At 39.1% G+C, this 17852-nt stretch overlaps 2 protein-coding genes across 14 annotated transcripts in view; one reads left to right on the forward strand and one right to left on the reverse strand.

The window, feature by feature from the left end:
* The window catches only part of LOC125459812 (uncharacterized), a 35117-nt gene extending 17973 nt beyond the window's left edge, over positions 1–17144 (forward strand). For 6 of the 9 annotated variants that reach the window (XR_007249106.2, XR_009446782.1, XR_007249107.2 and 3 more), the window contains 3 exons: positions 8427–8491; positions 10361–10577; positions 13820–17144. Coding sequence is in view for 2 of the 9 variants with exons in the window: in XM_048546696.2 (XP_048402653.1) it covers positions 8427–8491; positions 10361–10575 (280 nt within the window). In the remaining 7 variants the exon portion in view is untranslated. Of the gene's footprint in view, positions 1–8426; positions 8492–10360; positions 10578–10896; positions 11013–13819 lie in introns of those variants that run through there. The other 3 variants (XR_009446781.1, XR_007249109.2, XM_048546697.1) reach the window with 2 other exon arrangements.
* ripor1 (RHO family interacting cell polarization regulator 1) overlaps positions 8163–17852 on the reverse strand; it is a 267095-nt gene continuing 257405 nt past the window's right edge. For all 5 annotated transcript variants that reach the window (XM_048546692.2, XM_048546694.2, XM_048546691.2 and 2 more), the window contains exons 19-22: positions 16892–17088; positions 15777–15860; positions 11228–11315; positions 8163–9080 (exon numbers count right to left, since the gene is read on the reverse strand). In XM_048546692.2, the coding sequence (XP_048402649.1) occupies positions 8983–9080; positions 11228–11315; positions 15777–15860; positions 16892–17088 (467 nt within the window). In that variant the 3' untranslated portion in view covers positions 8163–8982. The remainder of the gene's footprint in view (positions 9081–11227; positions 11316–15776; positions 15861–16891; positions 17089–17852) is intronic.

Consider the following 17852-nt stretch of genomic DNA (forward strand, 5'->3'; position numbering starts at 1 on the left):
AGAAGCTACCTCTATTTTAAATATACTCAATGATCAGGCCTGTACAGCCTTTCTGGCTGAAGAAGTTTCTCCTGTTCTCATTCTCAAAAGTCTTCACTTTACTCTAAGGCTGTGCCTTTGGGTCTTAGTTTCTCCTACCAATGGAAGCACATTCCCAGCATCCACTCTGTCCAGGGTGTTCAGTATTTTGTAAGTTTCAATATGATCCCTCATTTTCCTTCTAAACTCCGTTAGTATAGACCCAGAGTCTTCAAACATTCCTTAAACGTTAAGCTTTTAATTCCTGGGACCATTCTCATGAACCTTCTATGAACCCGCTCCAGGGGCAGCACCTTCCTGAGATATGGATCAAAAACTGCACAGAATACTCCAAATATGGCCTGACCAGAGCCTGATAGCGCTTCAGAAGTACATCCCAGCTGTTATATTCAAGTCCTCTCAAAATAAATGCCAACATTGCATTTGCCTTCCCAACTGACTCAAACTGCAAATTTGCCTTGAGAAAATCCTGGACTAGAACTCCCAAGACACTCTGCACTTCAGACATTTCTGCTTTAGTGTAGAGAGCAATAACCACATTTAAGGAGGAAGTCTAGAATGGATTTAATGAAAAAAATTTCACCCAAAGGGTGGTGGGATCTGACCTGAAAGGGTGGTAGAGGCAGTAGCCATCACAACATTTACATAGTATTTAGTTGGATAGTTGAAATGCTATAGCATACAAGGCTACAGGTAATGTGCTGAGAAATTTGTTTAGAGTAGGGGGTGATGATGACTGGTGCAGACACAGTGGCGCACTCTCAATGCTGTAATATTCGTTGACTCTATACATGGAACGATATTCAACTATTACATAAATATTATTTTCAATTAGAATTTGTAACCTTTCAATTATAACTATCTAAATATGATATGTCAAATACCTTCAAGAACCCTTATAATTGTTGTGAACTATTCACTTGTCTTAGCAGATAGACTATGACCAAAAGTTTCAACAAAACATCCTACACTTATAGAATCACATGACATTTATTGTCCAATGTAAGTTGTTACGCCTCTCTGTGCCCAAAATTTATTCTAAAATTATAATAATATTACAAGGCAATTCCATGTTATGTAGCTGAGTCTCTCGCTCCCCCTCTTTTGCTGTGTCACAGGGCTGTCACTTTCACCATATGTGGTAAATGTTGATTGACAGCCTTATAAAACTGACATAGCCTTTAAAAAGCTTACCGGTTATCTTCACCTAACATTTACACGTATGTTCATATCTATAATCCAGCCAAGATCACAAGGTCATGATCAGAAGTGCAACCGCAGTCTGTTTCCAATGACACTGAAATTTCCCTTTTGACAATCAGAGACTAATAATCACATCCACACAGAGCAATTATATCTGAGAGTTTAGTCTCTTTTACCGCTTCAAGGTTTGCGCTGTTTGATGGGATTTATATACTTACCATTTCTGCAAAAGACAGAATTGTAATTTTTTTAAAGGAAGAAGCAGTTGCCCAAGATCAGTAATTCAAAAGTTTAACATGGTTAGTAAACAGGAAGATCAGCAAGTTTCATGGCCCTTGAAGATCCTCCCGTCTGAAAATAGGGCAGATAGTCAAATAGTGCTGAGATAGATTTTCAGCTTGTTTCACTTTTTCATCTGGTAAATTGAATGAGTAAATATCTCAAAAAAACTGCTCTCAGTTCCTAATGAGCACAGTCTATTTTGATTATCTCCACCCGTCTAAGTGATCGCCTCAAATTGCAGACCTTTGTTATGTTGGGTTAAATTGGAGTAAAATAAAGCATAGGGTTGGGGTGAACAACTTGAAGTCACAGCAGATGCCTCAAAACATAAAACACTAACAAAGTCAAATTGAACATGGAGATCCCACATTTTATAAAAATCTCAATGATTTCCCAAAAATAGAACTAAGCTGATACACAAATATGACTAGCATAAATTTATCTACTTAGCACAGTGGATAAAGGAATTTGACATTAACACTAATGGGTGATTTCAACTCATAAGAATCTTATTTTGTTCTTTTAACCACAACAATGATGTGATCAGGCTGCCACAGAACACTTAATCTCAGTAGATCACTCTCCCAATTGTCATTTTAGGCATGCAGTCTTTTGTTCCATGATTCATGATCTATCTGTTCACTCCCAGTGGTATAATGAAGGCTGCTGGAGACAATACAGCTTTAACATACCTGTATCTGTAATTCTGTAAGGTTCATGATTGCTAAGTAAATAGTGAAGCGGAATTTTCACTTGGGTAAATCTGGATGCTCTCGTCGTTGAGGACTGTTAACAGATTGGGTAAGGAAGTGGAACTTCATATTAGAGAGTTAAGGCAGGAAGATTAAGGATTTACAATTCTCAAAGACGGGATTTGAGCTGAGGCCAGGAGGTACGAAGTGAGGGCCAGGACATTATTGAATTGACATAATGTATCCCTTAACTGGAAGACTGTGAATCAATGTCTGTTTCAGATCTACCACTGCCACACAGCAGCTTTCTCTATCCCATATCACATGCGTTATGGAGTAAATACAATCCTTTAGAATAAAAACAAAATACAGCGGATGCTAGAAATTGGAAACAAATACAGAAAATGCTGGAGAAACTCAGCCAATCTGGCAACATCTGTTGAGACAGAAGTAGAGTTAATATTTTGAGTCTGATAATAACTTTTTCAGAACTATCCTGTAATCTGATTTAATTCCAGGTTACCATTGATTAAAACAGTTTTAAAATTGGTCTGCAACCTTTAGTATTTCAACTTTTTCTTTGCAAATAGTAATGCTTGCAATATTTTGTCCAATATTATTTAAAGTTGTCGCACCTCAGTGGGTGGCCAAACCTATTTGATATTATTACCCTTTAAAACATTATTTTTCTGTAAGCAGCAAGAAGTTTAAATAGACAGATCAATTATAGAGGTGCTTTGTAGTCACACAGATTTATTTTCCCACCTAGTAAGGCCAGTACATATTCCAGCTTCATTGTCATTATTTTAAGCTAATACCTTTTAACCTATTTTCCTGAGCTGCAAATGGCATCACTGTTTACATACTTATTTAATTGTATCTTTGACAGAAATCTCCTCTTTTTTATTCAAGCATGTTTCTACAAAGCTTATTTGTTTGGGAGACCAGATTTCATTCCGGTTAAAAAAAGATTATCACAGATAAATGCTTCAGTTCTGCTAGCCCTGATGATCATGAAAGTTAGCAGCATTTAAACAACGGTGAATGTTAAGTGGGCTTGGTGAAAAGTGACTGATCAAGTGAATTGATAAAATTCCTAGTGTAGAAAGAGGCCATTTGGCCCATCAAATTCGTACTGATCCTCTAATGGATAGAGATGACAAATCACTATGCTTCATGCATCACAATTGTTGGGGGCAGGCATGGTAGACCAACTGACCTTAATGTATGCCTTTTTTAGTACCCAAAACTGGCAAATTTGTTTTTAAAATAAGATGGCAGAAACAAGATTGTGAGCCCACGTTACACATATAAAATGAAATCATAAATCCTTGAGCCCATATGTGTACAGAGACATTGATAAACCCATGAACTTGCATTTAAAGAGTCATGTCATAACTCTTAATAGGTGGCACTGTTGCTCAGTGGTGAGCACTGCTGTCTTACAGCGCCAGGGACCCATGTTCGATTCCACCCTCTGCGACTGTCTGTGTGGCGTTTGCACATTCTCCCTGTGTCTATATAGTGCTCCAGTTCCCTCCCACAGTCTGAATAGCCTGTTTCAACACTATAAGAATTCTATTGATTTTGTCTTGTACCTGCACGTAATCCATCAACATGAAGGATTCCTCTACTTCCAGCATGGCTAAGGAGTCTAAAGTTTCATAGACTAATAAATAATGTTTCTCCTATAACTTTGAAGGATATTATTGACAAAAAGAGTCCACTTTAAACCAACCCCTGCTCATTGTGTGACTTTCACCTGTCAATTGCTTGATTTATTTTGATACCAAAGACAGCAATAGAAGGGGGGGGAAGGATTCACCAACATTTTGTGTAGTCTGTCAATGTGCTCCTTGCTGAACTCGATCTCTTATTAGTCAACTTAGGATCATCAAATCTCTAAAACTTAATTTAAATATGTGGCATAAGGGAGAATGGGATAAAGTAAGAGAGCTTTGGAATATATTTACTTAAAATAAGCCTTAGCCTCAGCATTCACTGCACTGGATCAAGACTGTCAATGCTTCCTGAATCTTTCGGCAGAAACAATTATCTATTAAATCACATTCTGAGAAAACTGCTTTACTTCTTATTTCTATTCCAAGGAACAAGTCTCTTTTGCCTACCTGTGATTTGTCCAGCTTATGTATCGTCCAGCTTATCACTTTCCAAATTCAGCTGATACTAATCTTTCCCCATCTGATCAGCTATTGTCTCCTAGAAAGTGTGCCAGAATGACTGAGTAATTTGTGATATAAAGGTGATAGTTGGACTTTCCACAGCCCTAATGAAAACTAAATAACAATTGACAGTCTTGCTACAGCTCAGCTTACGTATATGCCCCTCCCCTCCAACATACACACACACACGTCTGCCACAATACAGTTTTAGTACCTGGCATATGCCACAAGTCATAAAGGCTGGCATCACCCACATCATTGTTTTCTGGAATTCTCAATGTCATCCTCATATCCCATTGAACTCCACCAGCCATTCAACAGAGCAATAAAACAATGTCAGCTTAGTATTGCATTTATCATGGGATTGAACACACAAATATTTACTCCCTGATGAAACTTGGAACATCCAAATTTGCATTCAATTAAATGGTCTCATCTAATTTCTAATGATTAAAGCTAGATCCAGCCATTCTGGGCAAACACCACTGAGCATAAACTGTCCCAGTAACTGATGAGAGTATAAACCAGTTTTATTAAAATGCCCACATTTTAATAAGCTTTGAACTAGTCCAGTAGCAAAAATGTGGATAAAGTTTATAGTGGCAGTTAAGCTGAGACAGTGATCAAGGTAAGCAATGTCACAGAGGTGTTGATGGTTTTTATCACAGGGAAGATATAAGGTATAAGGCACAATTTTCTGTCAAATTGAGGTTAGAGTTCTAAAGAACGGTCACTGGACTAGAAATACTAATGCTGATTGCTCTCCACAGATGCTGGCAGACCTTTTCCAGCAATTTCGGTTTTTGTTCCTGATTTCTGGCATCCAATTTTTTTTGTTTTTTTTAAATGAGGTCAGAAACAGTCCTGTTCAGCCTAGAACAGACTTATTTAATGTTGTTGCTTGTACTGAGGTACAGTTAAAAATAATAGTGGCCAAGGTAGAAGGTACAATTATTGGTAGGAAATGGATTTTGCAGCCAAAGACAAAAGTATAATACTAGGTATGATAATTTTACTGTCTGGAATTTTCATCCATCAGTAGACAGTATCATGGCATCAATTAATTTGTTATTAAATCGATCCTAGAAGTATGACCCAGTTCAATTGTCATGTTTGGAATTGAGCCTGAGATTATTCCAGCCATATAGGATGATACATTTTCAGTAACTGATCTACTAGTTGCAATGAAATATTCACTCTCTCAGGAAACAATTGAAGTTTGTGCTGCAAGAATGTCTTTCCACCATTTGGACCATTCACATTATTTCCTTTATGAAATGGAGCTTATCCAAAACTCTGCTGCCTGCATTCCAATTCTCCTAGTTCTATTCACCCATAACCTGTATTTGCTGATCTACATAGGCTCCTGGTTAAGTAACATTCTGATTTTAAAACTTGAATTCTCGTCTTCAAATCTCTCCATACCTTCCCACCATGCCCCCTCTGTCTGTGCTCTTAATCTTCTCCAACCCTACAACATTGAGAAAATTCGCTGCCTGGAATGGTGACAGTCGTGCCTCCAGCTGTCAAGGCCTGAGGCTCTTGAATTTTCTGCCTAAACCTCTCTGTCTTGCTCTCTCCCCTCTTTTAAGGCATTCTTTAAAACAGGTGTGGTCACCTGTCCTCATGCCAGTGGCACAGTGCATTTTTGATTTCTTTGTGCCTGTGAAGCACCTCATGATGTTTTATTACATTAAAAACATTATATAAATACAGTTATGGTGCTGTTGGGACGCAGTGGTCGTGTCTTGGCCTTGGAGCCAGAAGATCTGCGTTCAAGTCCTATCTGTTCCAAAGGTGTGTAACAGCATCCCTGGACAAGCTGATTTGAAGATATTGATAAATGCAGTTGCAGCTTGACAAGTACTGGTTTCCCTTTGCTGCTTGGCCTGCTGTCTTCATCCAGCTCTACACCTTGTTGTCTCATTTCATTCAATTCAACTTTGTTGAATGCAAGCTGAAATCCCAGATGTGACGCAGTGAAACAAATTCTGCAATTCTGACCTTTTTAACAAAAAAAGCTTTACTTCAAGTAGGATGAACGTTTTGAAGTACTAGGAACGCACAAGCTTATCAGGTGCAGCATGGGAAAATGATAGAGGCTTGGCAGTCTTTTGATAGCAGCCCCAGGTTACCTAGGGCTTTCCCATTACATCCTTGAACATGAGGCAAATCTTTTTCACAGAGGATGGATTGCATGTGTAATGAACTTCCTGAGGAAGTGGTGAATGTCTGTACAATTACAACATTTAAAAGACATTTGGATAGATACATGAATAGGAAAGGTTAATAGGGATTTGGACCAGCAGCAAGCAGGTGGAACTAATTTTGTTTAGGATTACGATCGGCAAGGACTTGTTGGACCAAAGGATCTGTTTCTGCGCAGTATGGCTTTATGACTCTTGTACCTGGAGTAGGTGCAGACACAGGCGTGAGAATGTAAAAAGGCTGGAAGGTATTTTCCCAACCCTTCCTCCCACTTTTCTGGTAAGACGGTCACTCATTCCCTCTGGCTTCTACAGAAGCCCAGTGGTAAAGTTGTGCTAAGGATCTCTGTAGACCAGAGGATCAGTAACATTCTGGGGGTTGCCTTGAGATTGATCAGGAGTCCAGGATTAAAATTAGTAGACATATCCGTCCCACCCCAGCAACAAGAGATGTCCATGACCATCGCTAAAAGCATCTCTAGGAAACACTATGTACATTTTACAAAGTTGGTTTGGCATTTCCAGTGCTTCATTGCATATTTTGTCACTGACTGATGCACATGAATATTAATACGTTAACTGTCTTACTTATGCAGAACATATTGCAGTAACAGGGTATTCCTTGCATAATTTATATCTTTTTGAATATTGTCCTTGATTCCTACCCCTCATTAGGTATTTGTCATTACACTGCAAGAAGTTGTTGATGATAATGATCATGCGAGACTCTGTGGGAACAAAAACAGAAGCTGCTGTAAAAGCTCAGCAAGTCTGGCAGCATCTGTGAAGAACAAATCAGAATTAACATTTTGGATCCAGTGACCCTTCCTCTGTAGGTGCTGGATTAAATCCTGTTCACCACATTAGAAGCCCACATATGTATTTATGCCGGTGCAAACAGCAGCAGCCAAAGAGATCCCAAATGTAGAGATGAGATATGAGGAAATTAAGTTTAAGTTCTACAGCATGCAAAAGCTGGCAGTTAACAAACCAGAGACAGAAAGGTCATTCACATTTTAACAATATGGACAAAGCAAACCTGGAATAAGAAGACAAAGGCGTTGAACAATTAAATGAGTAAAAATATTTACAACTCATATTGTGGACAGCATGTGTTAAGCTCAAATGCTACAAGTTTGGACACTCACAATTATGACACTTCATAACCTTTGCCAAGTATAATCCATTGGCACTGTAATGTGTACAGTATGGTATAGCTTGTCAAGACACATAGTACATTCTTCGGTTTCATCAGCTCTAGAAGCTCAAACCTCTTCCTAGGATTCTGTTGAAAGAGCTCTACCTTTTCAGCAGTACCATCATTCACTTGATACAAACAAGATTTGGAGTATATTTAATTTTTATGTGGTTTCTTGCAGTGCTTGGCAATTATGCTTCCCTAAGCTAATATCGGTAAAAACATAAATTCATCTTGCATTTCTTTGATGGTTTGGTGCAAATATTGCATTTCTTATTATTTGCAATAAGATGTTTTAAAGATTTTGAGGGGTAGAAATATAGGGCAATATCTTGCTATTTGAAAAATCACTAACAAAATGATTTGCACTTTTAGGATATTACAGCATTGCATTTAATGAAATTTTATTTACGATCACAATTCACTTTTACTTACATAATACATTTATATAGAAAATCAAGGTATATCTATTTACTGCACCATGTGGAAAATAGTAAGACCGGTTTACAAACTCAAAGCTGCAGTTTATCTCCTTACTGCAGTTTAATTCAACATTAAATAAAAAAGATTGGACCTGTTTATTGTACAAGTAATACTTGTATGCTCTCCACCATAACACTAGGCACTTGGTCGTGAAGCAGCACTTGAGCTTCCTGCCTCCAAGAAGCAAGACATGCAGAATTTTAGGTAAATATTTCAGCTGTGGCTTTTAAAGTCATCTGTCTGCCAGGGTCTTTCCTCCGTCAAGGTTAACCACTCTTATGTGGATTATTCACACATTCAATTGTTCAAAGTGCATTTCCACCGAGTCCCAATTTGGTCAGTTTCTTTCACCAGGAGATCTTCTCTGTGTTGGCTTTTGGGATTTCTTTTGTCAAAACATGTGCATTCATGCGATGAATTGGCATCACTATGCCACTGTTTCCCAGATACTTTGGGAAACAACTGAAAGTGACTCTTCCATATGGTAGCATTTCCCCTCTTCCCCCAAGCCCACTCCCAAACCTAGGGACAGTTATGCACGCTGCTACATCTTAAGTATTAAAAAAAGTTAGAAACTCAGGTGTAGCTTCGCTTTTAGATTACTTGACCGTTTGAAAGAGAAAGCCATGTTGCTTCAGAAGCTCTTTACAGGAAGACGCTGACCATTTTCTTTGATAAATATTAAGCACCTCCAGTTAGAAAGCTGTACTGGCCATACTGACTGATCCCAGGAGCATCTGCATACTGTCCAGTGATTCTTCCATCTGTCTGTAGGCAATTTTACCTTCTTCACCTGTCAGAGCATTGGACAAAAATCACAGCTTAAGTGTTTGTATAAGATGGCAGGTAATACACAAATCACAGTAAATATAGATAGGATGGGCTTTATGTTTAATACCTTTCCTGTTTCAACTAAGAAAGGAAACAAGATACTATATTTGCAAAGTAGACAAAACAGGAGGTTGGAAGAACACAGCAAGCCTGGCAGCATCTTCCTCCAGATGTTTCTTACTTTATTTGCAAACTTTAATTCCAGTTCTGCACAGAGGTTTATCCCAAAATAACAATAATTTCTCTGTCATTACCTTCAGTGGAGGCAAGGAAGGAGAGATAAAAAGAAAATCACCATGGGACTCTCTTCAAAATGCATCATTGATGTATGATACATCCTCCCCCTGCACTGTTGATGCAGAGGGAAATGTCAGCCAATTTTTACAGCACAGGGAACCTACAAGCAATAAGTTATTTGCAGGTATTTTGTGTTGTGCAATAAATATTGGCAAGGTCATCAGGACCTTTTACTAGACTGATTCCTGGGAAGGGACCGATTACATTTACTGGATTTTGAAGAATGTGGGGAAATCTCATACAAGCCTATAAATTTCTAGCCAGGGTAAATTCGGGATGATGTTCTTGATGACTTGTAAATCCAGAAGCAGGGGTCACAGTCTAAGATATGGGGAGTCCATTTAGAACTGGGGTGTGAAATTTCTTCACCCTAAGTGTGAACCAGTGGAATTCCTTGTCACAGAAGGTAGATGAAGCCAAAATATTGACTATTCTCAAGAGGGAGCTAGATATAATTCTTAGGGCTAAAGGGATCAAAGGGTAAGGGGAGAAAGCATGAACAGGATACAGAGTCGGATGACTGACCACAGTCAGGACAGGCTGAAAGGGCTGGATGGTCTACTCCTATTTTCTTTACTTCTAGGCTAATTTGCCTGCTTTTCAGATATGTTCATCTGACGAAGTAGACAGTCATTCAGCTTAATGTTTCATCTGAAAGACAGCATTTCAGATCGTACAGCAGTTCCTCAATATTGCCCCAGGAATACAAGCCTACATTATTTGGTCATGTTCCTAGTTTGGGATTCAAAGAAGGGCCTTCTCATTCACAGGTGTTATCACCAAAATAAAGTTGACACCTTGAACAATGCTGTGAAATTCCCTCCCTAATAACCTCTGTCACTCCACTTCTCCCTCTTTGGTTGTGCTATCAAACAGACAAACATCATACAGGACTCCTCAAAACAAGAAACCTGTTTAATTTATCTTGGTTCTATTCATGTTCAGCACTGACAGTGGAAAAAACAGACACAGTGGAAGAAACAGAATTCAGCATGAACATTGAATTGCTCAGATTCACAGAAATGTTATGGCACACAAAGAGGCTATTCAGCCCATTGTGCCTAAAATGGCACTATGAAATGGATTTGAACAGCCGATTTGGACCAAGTACCAGTTTCTTCGAAGAAAATGTTTCATTAACCAAAAGTATAGACCATTGAGGGTGAGTACTGCAACAGCTTAATATGAATGCATTTTTCATCATTTTCCTCATATCAACGAATCCACCTTTTCCAAAATGTTGGGGGGTTTTCTAAACGCTGAGTGTGTGTTTCAGATGATGGCGCAATGAAACCTGATTTGTATTAAATGTATTAGGTGTGTTCCATGATTCACACTGTGGATACATTTTGGATCTAGATTTGTATTATTAGAAGCTGTTTCAGAGATCCATTAAGTTCACTTGATGACCAGAGTTGGGTCTGAGAGCCAGCACCTCTTAAATCACCAAAGCTAATATCATTTTCTTACTTCCTGGAAAGGATCCTGAGGATAAATGAGAATAGAAGGAAGATGAATGGAATCAAGAAATTTCCCTTCGGGATAAAAATGCAAATGTAATCTTCCCATTTGACCAAGGTCATATTAAATCATTAAAAAAGTGTAAATTCTTAGATTTGTGTTTTTTAAATTAGCTTAATGCAATTTAAAACAAAATCAGACATGACATCGGCAATTCACAGATCTCCTCCAGTTATTGAAGAAATACACAGGAAGGTGAAGCATCCAATAAATTGTCCCATAGACACTCGAGAGAATTAAATTCAAGTAATGTGCAGATATTGAATTTGTAATTACAATTACAAAACTTACCAAAAGTTAGGAGGGTTTGTTTAGCAACATCACGAACTTCTTTATCAGTCTGGCAAAGGTAGACTAGTTGATCAATACTCTCTTTGGCCTAAGTAACACAAATGAAGAAAAATAGCTGTAGAATTTGTGATCTTTACTAATCCTAGAATTAATCCAATTACCATTTTTTTTTGCCAAGATAATTTTAAATCCACAAATATTTTTCTACATTACATTTTCTGGCCCATTTGATGCAAGGTGGTGATTTTGGGTGTGACTTCTACATCAGAAATGAACTGAAAGATAGACAAATATTTTGATGTTGGTAACTCGAAGAGATTGAAGGGAAGCAAAGAGAAACAACAGACCAATTGTAGGTAAAAGAGTTTAATTCGATGGCTGGGAAACTGAAGAAAGTAACATTCATTAGTAGAAAAGTGCTAATTATGCAGGTCACCATTATACTTCTCAAACTCACTGCACAAACTCAAACCATCTGATATTTTTCCAGGTGACCACTCCTGATAGAGGTGGAAAGTACCACAAAGTCTCTTAATCACGCAGAGTCAGCATGGATTTAAGCAAGAGAAATCAACAAATTTACTGGAATTTTTCAAAGATGAATTAGGAGAGCATGGCATGGTGACTCAGTGGATAACCTCACAGTTTCAGGGAGCAGATTCGATTCCACCCTCTGACGACCGTGTGTAGCATTTTCCCATTCTCCCTGCATCTGTGTGGGTTCGCTGGGTGCTCCAATTTCCTCCCACAGTCCAAAGGTGTGCAAGCAAGGTGGATTGGCCATACTAAATTACCCAAAGTGTTCAGGGATGTTTGGATTATGTGCATTAGCCATGGAAAATGCAAGGTTACAGAGACAGGGTGGGGGGGTGTAGATCTGTGAGGGATGCTTTTCAGAGGGTGGTTGGGCTGAATGGCCTGTTTCGACACTGTAGGGATTCTGTGAGAGTGGACAAAGGGGAGCTAGTGGATGTGGTTTTCTTGGACTTTCAGAAGGTTGTTGATAAGGTCCCACATACAAAGCTAACGGGAGGATGAACTGGGAGGAGGAAGAGGAGATATTTGAAAGTAATTAGGACAAGGTGTATGAGTGGGAAAATGCATGGTAGATGCTATATAATGTGGATAGATGTGAGATTATTCACTTTGGGAGGAAAAACTGGAAAGTGATTATTTGAATGGCTGTGAATTGAGAGAGGGCAGTGTACAACAAGACCTAGGTGTCTTTGCACACCAGTCACTTGAATGTAAGCATGAAGGTCAGGTGCAGCAGGTGGTCAAGGTAGCAAATGGTATGTTGACCTTTATAGCCAAAGAATTTCAGTTCAGGATCAGGGATGTCTTGCGCAATTAATTATACAGGACCTTGGTGTGCCACACCCGGAATACTGTGTTCAGTTTTGGTCTGATCTGAAGAAGGATGTTCCCACCATAGAGGGAGTGCAGCAAATGTTTACCAGACTGATTGCTCAGATGGAAGAACTGAGACATGAAGAGAAACTGGATTGGTTAGGTCTATTGTCACTTGCGTTTAGAATAATAGGCAGGGGGGAATCTCATAGAAACATTTCAACAGGACTAAACAGGATAGGTGCATGATGGAAGTTCCTATTGATTGGGTAGTCAGGAACCAGGGGTCACAGTCTAAGTATATGCAATATGCCAGTTAGGACTGAGCTGAAATTTCTTTACCCAGAGAGTGGTTAGCCTGTAGTTTTCTGCTGCAGAAAGCCCTTGAGACTAAAACATTGAATGTTTTCATGGAGTTAGTTATAATTCATAGGGCTAAGGAGTTCAAAGGGAGAAAGCAGAAAAGGATATGGAGTTGGATGATCAGCAATCATCATATTGAATGGTTCAGCAGGCTTGAAGGAGCCTGCCCCTGCTCCTATAAGTTTGTGGTACTCGCTAAGGCTTTTTTAAAAAAAGGTATTTCGCTGCCACCAATCCTCCTTTGTTTTGTCTTGGGCCTACCTAATGATTAGTGTAGAGAATACCCCAAGTATCTACAGAAGGCAGTGTTCTTAGATAATGTAGTTTATTGCTTGACAGTAGTCATACTTACTGCTACTTCTGTTCAGACAAATTTACTAGGACTTGAGAGAGCTGGTGTCGATCCATCTGCTCTCTCTGAAAGTTGGAGTGGAATTTGTCCTAGGTGTGATATCAGTGGAAAGGATGTAGCCATTGTAGCATTGTCATGAACTCCATCAGAAGCATTATCTTACAAAACAACTTCAGCCACTCACTTCACTTGTATTATTGTGTGCCCCCAGTTAACCTGGGAGAGGGGTGACAGGGCATCCGCTCTAGTGAGCACTGCCAGTCAACTCTACTGGATATGGATACTCTCATTTACAATGCACAAGTAGTGCCCTCCTCTCTGGGCAAATATTTCGGTGAATTACTGCTCATCAAAAAAAGTCTCAGTGATGATCTTCCATATTCCCCATTCCTACCGAACAATTTGCAAGTATTTATCAAGCTCTTTTCCCATCAATGCATTAATTTTTCTGAACTTACGGTTCACTTTTGCTTTCAATTTTATTGAAACATGCTCACTCAAAACTCAAACCTGTCTCCTTATTACAGATGTTGGACTGGACACCTCTGTATTTCATACATTGCCAATTACAATTCAAAAATATTACAAGGACCTATTACCTCCTGAAAAAAACCTGAAGACAAGCCAAAAATAACCAGCCAAACATCCTGGATGGAATATTCCCTAATCTACAACCATGGTAGAGACAAATTATCTGAAACTTCAACTATTTCTTTTAATTGTGTGACACAATGTTGTCACTTTACAAATTGCTCATATATCATATCCCAAAACTTAAATCATGTTCTTTAATCTAATTCAATTATTTTACCAGATTCTGTACATGTATGCATTGTAAGTAGTAAACTGAGTTATATGCTGGAGGCTGCAGAAGCAGATTGATATCCCAGAAAGTCATTTATTTTAAAATTGCATTTTTGTTTTAAAATTCATTATAGGAGCATGCAATACTGAGAACTGGATCAGGTATGCAGATAATTCTTTCTGTTGCATTTAAAGCTGCCCATTAAACAACCTGATATACTTCTACAGTAATTCAGCATTTAGTGATAGCAGCAAATGACTTTTGTGGAATTTTCATTTATAGTCATTTTCAGAGGAGTTGAGTCAGTATTGTCATGGCTTTAAGGGGGACTTAGAAAGGAAATGTCAAACAATTACTTAAGTGGCAGGCACATTGTTCGAATCCAATCCTGAGGTCTCAGATTTAACCAGCACTTAGATAGGCATGGACTAGTCAGGGATACTGAACATGGTATTATGAAGGGAAGGTCATGCCTTACAAATTTGAATTCTTTGAGAAAGTGGCAAGGAAGATCAATGATGGTACTGCAGTGGATGTTCTCTGCACAAATTTTAGTAAGGCATTTGATAGGGTCCCACATGGCAGACTGGTCAGAAAAGTAAAAGTCTAGGGATATAAGGTGAAGTGTCAAAATGGATCCAAAGCTGGCTTAGTAATAGGAAACAGAAGGGTAATGGCTGATGGCTGCCCATGCAAATGGAAAGTTGTTTCAAGGAGTGTTTTGAAGGGCTCAGTTTTGGGAACCGTGCTGTTTGTTTTATACATTAATGATTTGGACCTGAAGATGGTGGGCATTACTGGGAAATCTGCAGGCGACACAAAAATTGACCATGTAGTGGATAGTTGTTAGCTCCGAAATGATATCGATGGGTTGGTGGAGGGGTCACTAAAGTGGTAGATGGACTTCTGCTCCTCTTAGTATGAGGTAATGCATTTAGAGAGGTCAACCAGTAAATGGGAACTAAGCGGAAAGATGCTGAGCCAAGTAACTGAAGTGAGTGGTCTTGATGTGCAAGCACACAGGTGCCTAAAGGCGAATAAGGTTGTAAAGAAGGCACATGGAATGCTGTCTTTCATTGGCAGAGGAACAGAAAACAAAAACAGGGATATGTTGATGAAACTGTATAATACACTGATGAGGACACAACTGGAGTATTATGCGCAGTTCCGGTCACCACATTACTGGAAGGATGTAATTGCTCTGGAGACAGTACAGAGGTGATTTACTGGAACGCTGCCAAGGTTAGCAAGTTGTAGCTGCAAGGAGAGATTAGATTGCTTTCCTTGGAACAGAGAAGGTCGAAGGATGACATGATTGAGGCATACCAAATTGTGAAGAGCAGACAGGAGAAACCCGGTTCCCTTGGCACAGAGTTCAACAATAGGACACACACATTCAGGCTAATTAGAAGGATGAGAGGACACACAGGGGGATGGCGCATGTACGGAATTCACTGTCTGAATTGGTGATGGAGGCAGAGACACTAAACTCTTTTAAAAAGTATCTGGATCTGAACCTTACTGCTGTAAGCTGTAGGACTATGAGCCGTGTGCAGGAAGTTGGGATTAGAAAGGGCATTTGGACAAGATGAGCTGAATGGCTCATGTTTTGTGCCATTTCTACAGTTCTGTGGGAGTGAGAGTTTCTATTTTGACTGAAATGGAACTGAAATGCTCACCTTTAGATGTGCTAGTGCTGTGCATCCAACTTTTCTCAGCTGTTCATCCTCATCCTCAAGCAGTTCCAAGTAACAAACCAGAGCCTGAAAACAAATGCACATGATTAGTCCATCACATAAAATAAATTGTCTACCAGCCTTCAGAAGTTATCTGCTTAAAGATTAATGCTGATAGAATGTAAATCCAGATATTTTAAACACAGACAACCAGTTTTCATGTCAATGATGAAATGCTAACAAGAATCCAGCGCTGTAAACTCATGCATCTCTGCCCTTTGGTGGAGGACCCACAATACTTAAGATATCTTTTGTGACAATGCTATTAAGCCACCAGAGTCTTTTATTCCATCCTGATGTCTGGCTGGACTCAAAAGAGATTTAGGTTAAATAACATTACAACCACAACAGGACTTTAGGAACAGTGGTAGGCTAATCAACTCTTCGACAATGAATCAGAATTTCATTAGATTATGCTTTTTCCGTACTGCAATTCAATTTAATGGCCTTTGCTCCATACCCTGTGATACCTTTATATCACAAATAACAATTAATTTCAAGTCTTCAAAGTCAATTTGATGCAACAACCAGACTACTGAAATGTTTCATGATTTCAATCCAAAATGGCTGAGTGCTATTTTAAGATTATGGCCTATTGTTCTTGATTGCTCCAATAGAGAAAATAGTTTCGCATACACAAAACAAATCCTTTGCAGCATTTAAAATATTAAATCAGATCACAATACATTTTCTATATTCAAGGGAATACAGTGTTACTGTCGATGAAACCACTCTGCAATTGTATTGCTGTAGTACCGCTGACAGACTCACTTGCTCAGGGACAATGCACTCTCACTACTGGCAACCTAACCTACTCAGGTACAAGACACCAGCTCCGACATCAGCCTTGCCAGCTCACTATCAATACTGGCCCTCATATTAATGACATTATGCTCCAAAGTTGATAATAAAAGACAATGTAAAATCAAACTATTCCTAATTTATGAGCTTTTAAGCTTCAGGCTCTTAGCTTCTCTTTGCAGACACCAAAGTTATTGGACCAAATTGGCCAGGTTAGCTGAGAGCGAAGCAATTGCATTTACAGACTTACTACCAACCTTCTCTCTGAATTTGGAATCTTCTGACAGGTTTTTCAGCACAGAGGCAGCAGTGTTGCAGATCTTGGTGTTGTCCTCCAACAAAAGCAAACCAACAGCTTTTAGACCATCTTTCTGGAGCTGGGTCCCTGAGAGATATTTCAGATTCTTCAATACCACATCCCTATCAGAGGATTGTAGATTCTGAACCAAGAATACTGCAAGGAATAGGGAGTGCAGGGGTGGGGAGAAAAAAAGACATCACAAAATAGTCATGGACATTTCTACTCATCAGTAGAAAAAACAAACTGATATCTCACTTGAATGGCTATCTAGCACTTTTGTGACAGGACAGGATTTTTAGGTGTCTATGTGAGATGCAAACCCAAACTTCTGGTGCCTTACCTATCTCCACACCCATGCACCTTATACACCCCCACAACCCCATACCCCACATCATCACAGGTGTTCTCAGTCTTGATTTGCAATCAGGGTTGGGCTTTTGAGGCGGGGGGGGGGGGGGGGTGAAGAGAGAGAGAGAGAGAGAAGAAAATCCCTCATTCAAATCAGAGATTTTTCAGCCAAACACAATCCATGAACTGACATACAGCAGCATCAGTTGGACAGGCATACAGAAAATACACAGAAGTACAAATACAAATACAAATACTACATCCGGACATTCAAAGGCTTTTGTGAAACCAACATCAGGGCTGTTGTGTGTTGTTCTAAACCCGAATTCAACTCTAATTGGAACATTCAACAATTTCATGAAACATGGAAATCATTCCATGAATAAGTCATCATATTGAGACATGTTTTTGAGCTGACTGTTACTTTCTAGAAAGGAAAGTGCACTCACCATGGTTAACAGAACCCTACACAAAATATCCAAAACACTGGGTATATCAGCTTGATAATATCCCCTATAGCAGTAGCACATCCAAGTCCAGAGTGCTGCTATAGGAAGGGTTCACATGGG

The sequence above is a fragment of the Stegostoma tigrinum genome, chromosome 16 (genome assembly GCF_030684315.1).
Source record: "Stegostoma tigrinum isolate sSteTig4 chromosome 16, sSteTig4.hap1, whole genome shotgun sequence".
Taxonomy (NCBI): Eukaryota; Metazoa; Chordata; class Chondrichthyes; order Orectolobiformes; family Stegostomatidae; genus Stegostoma; species Stegostoma tigrinum.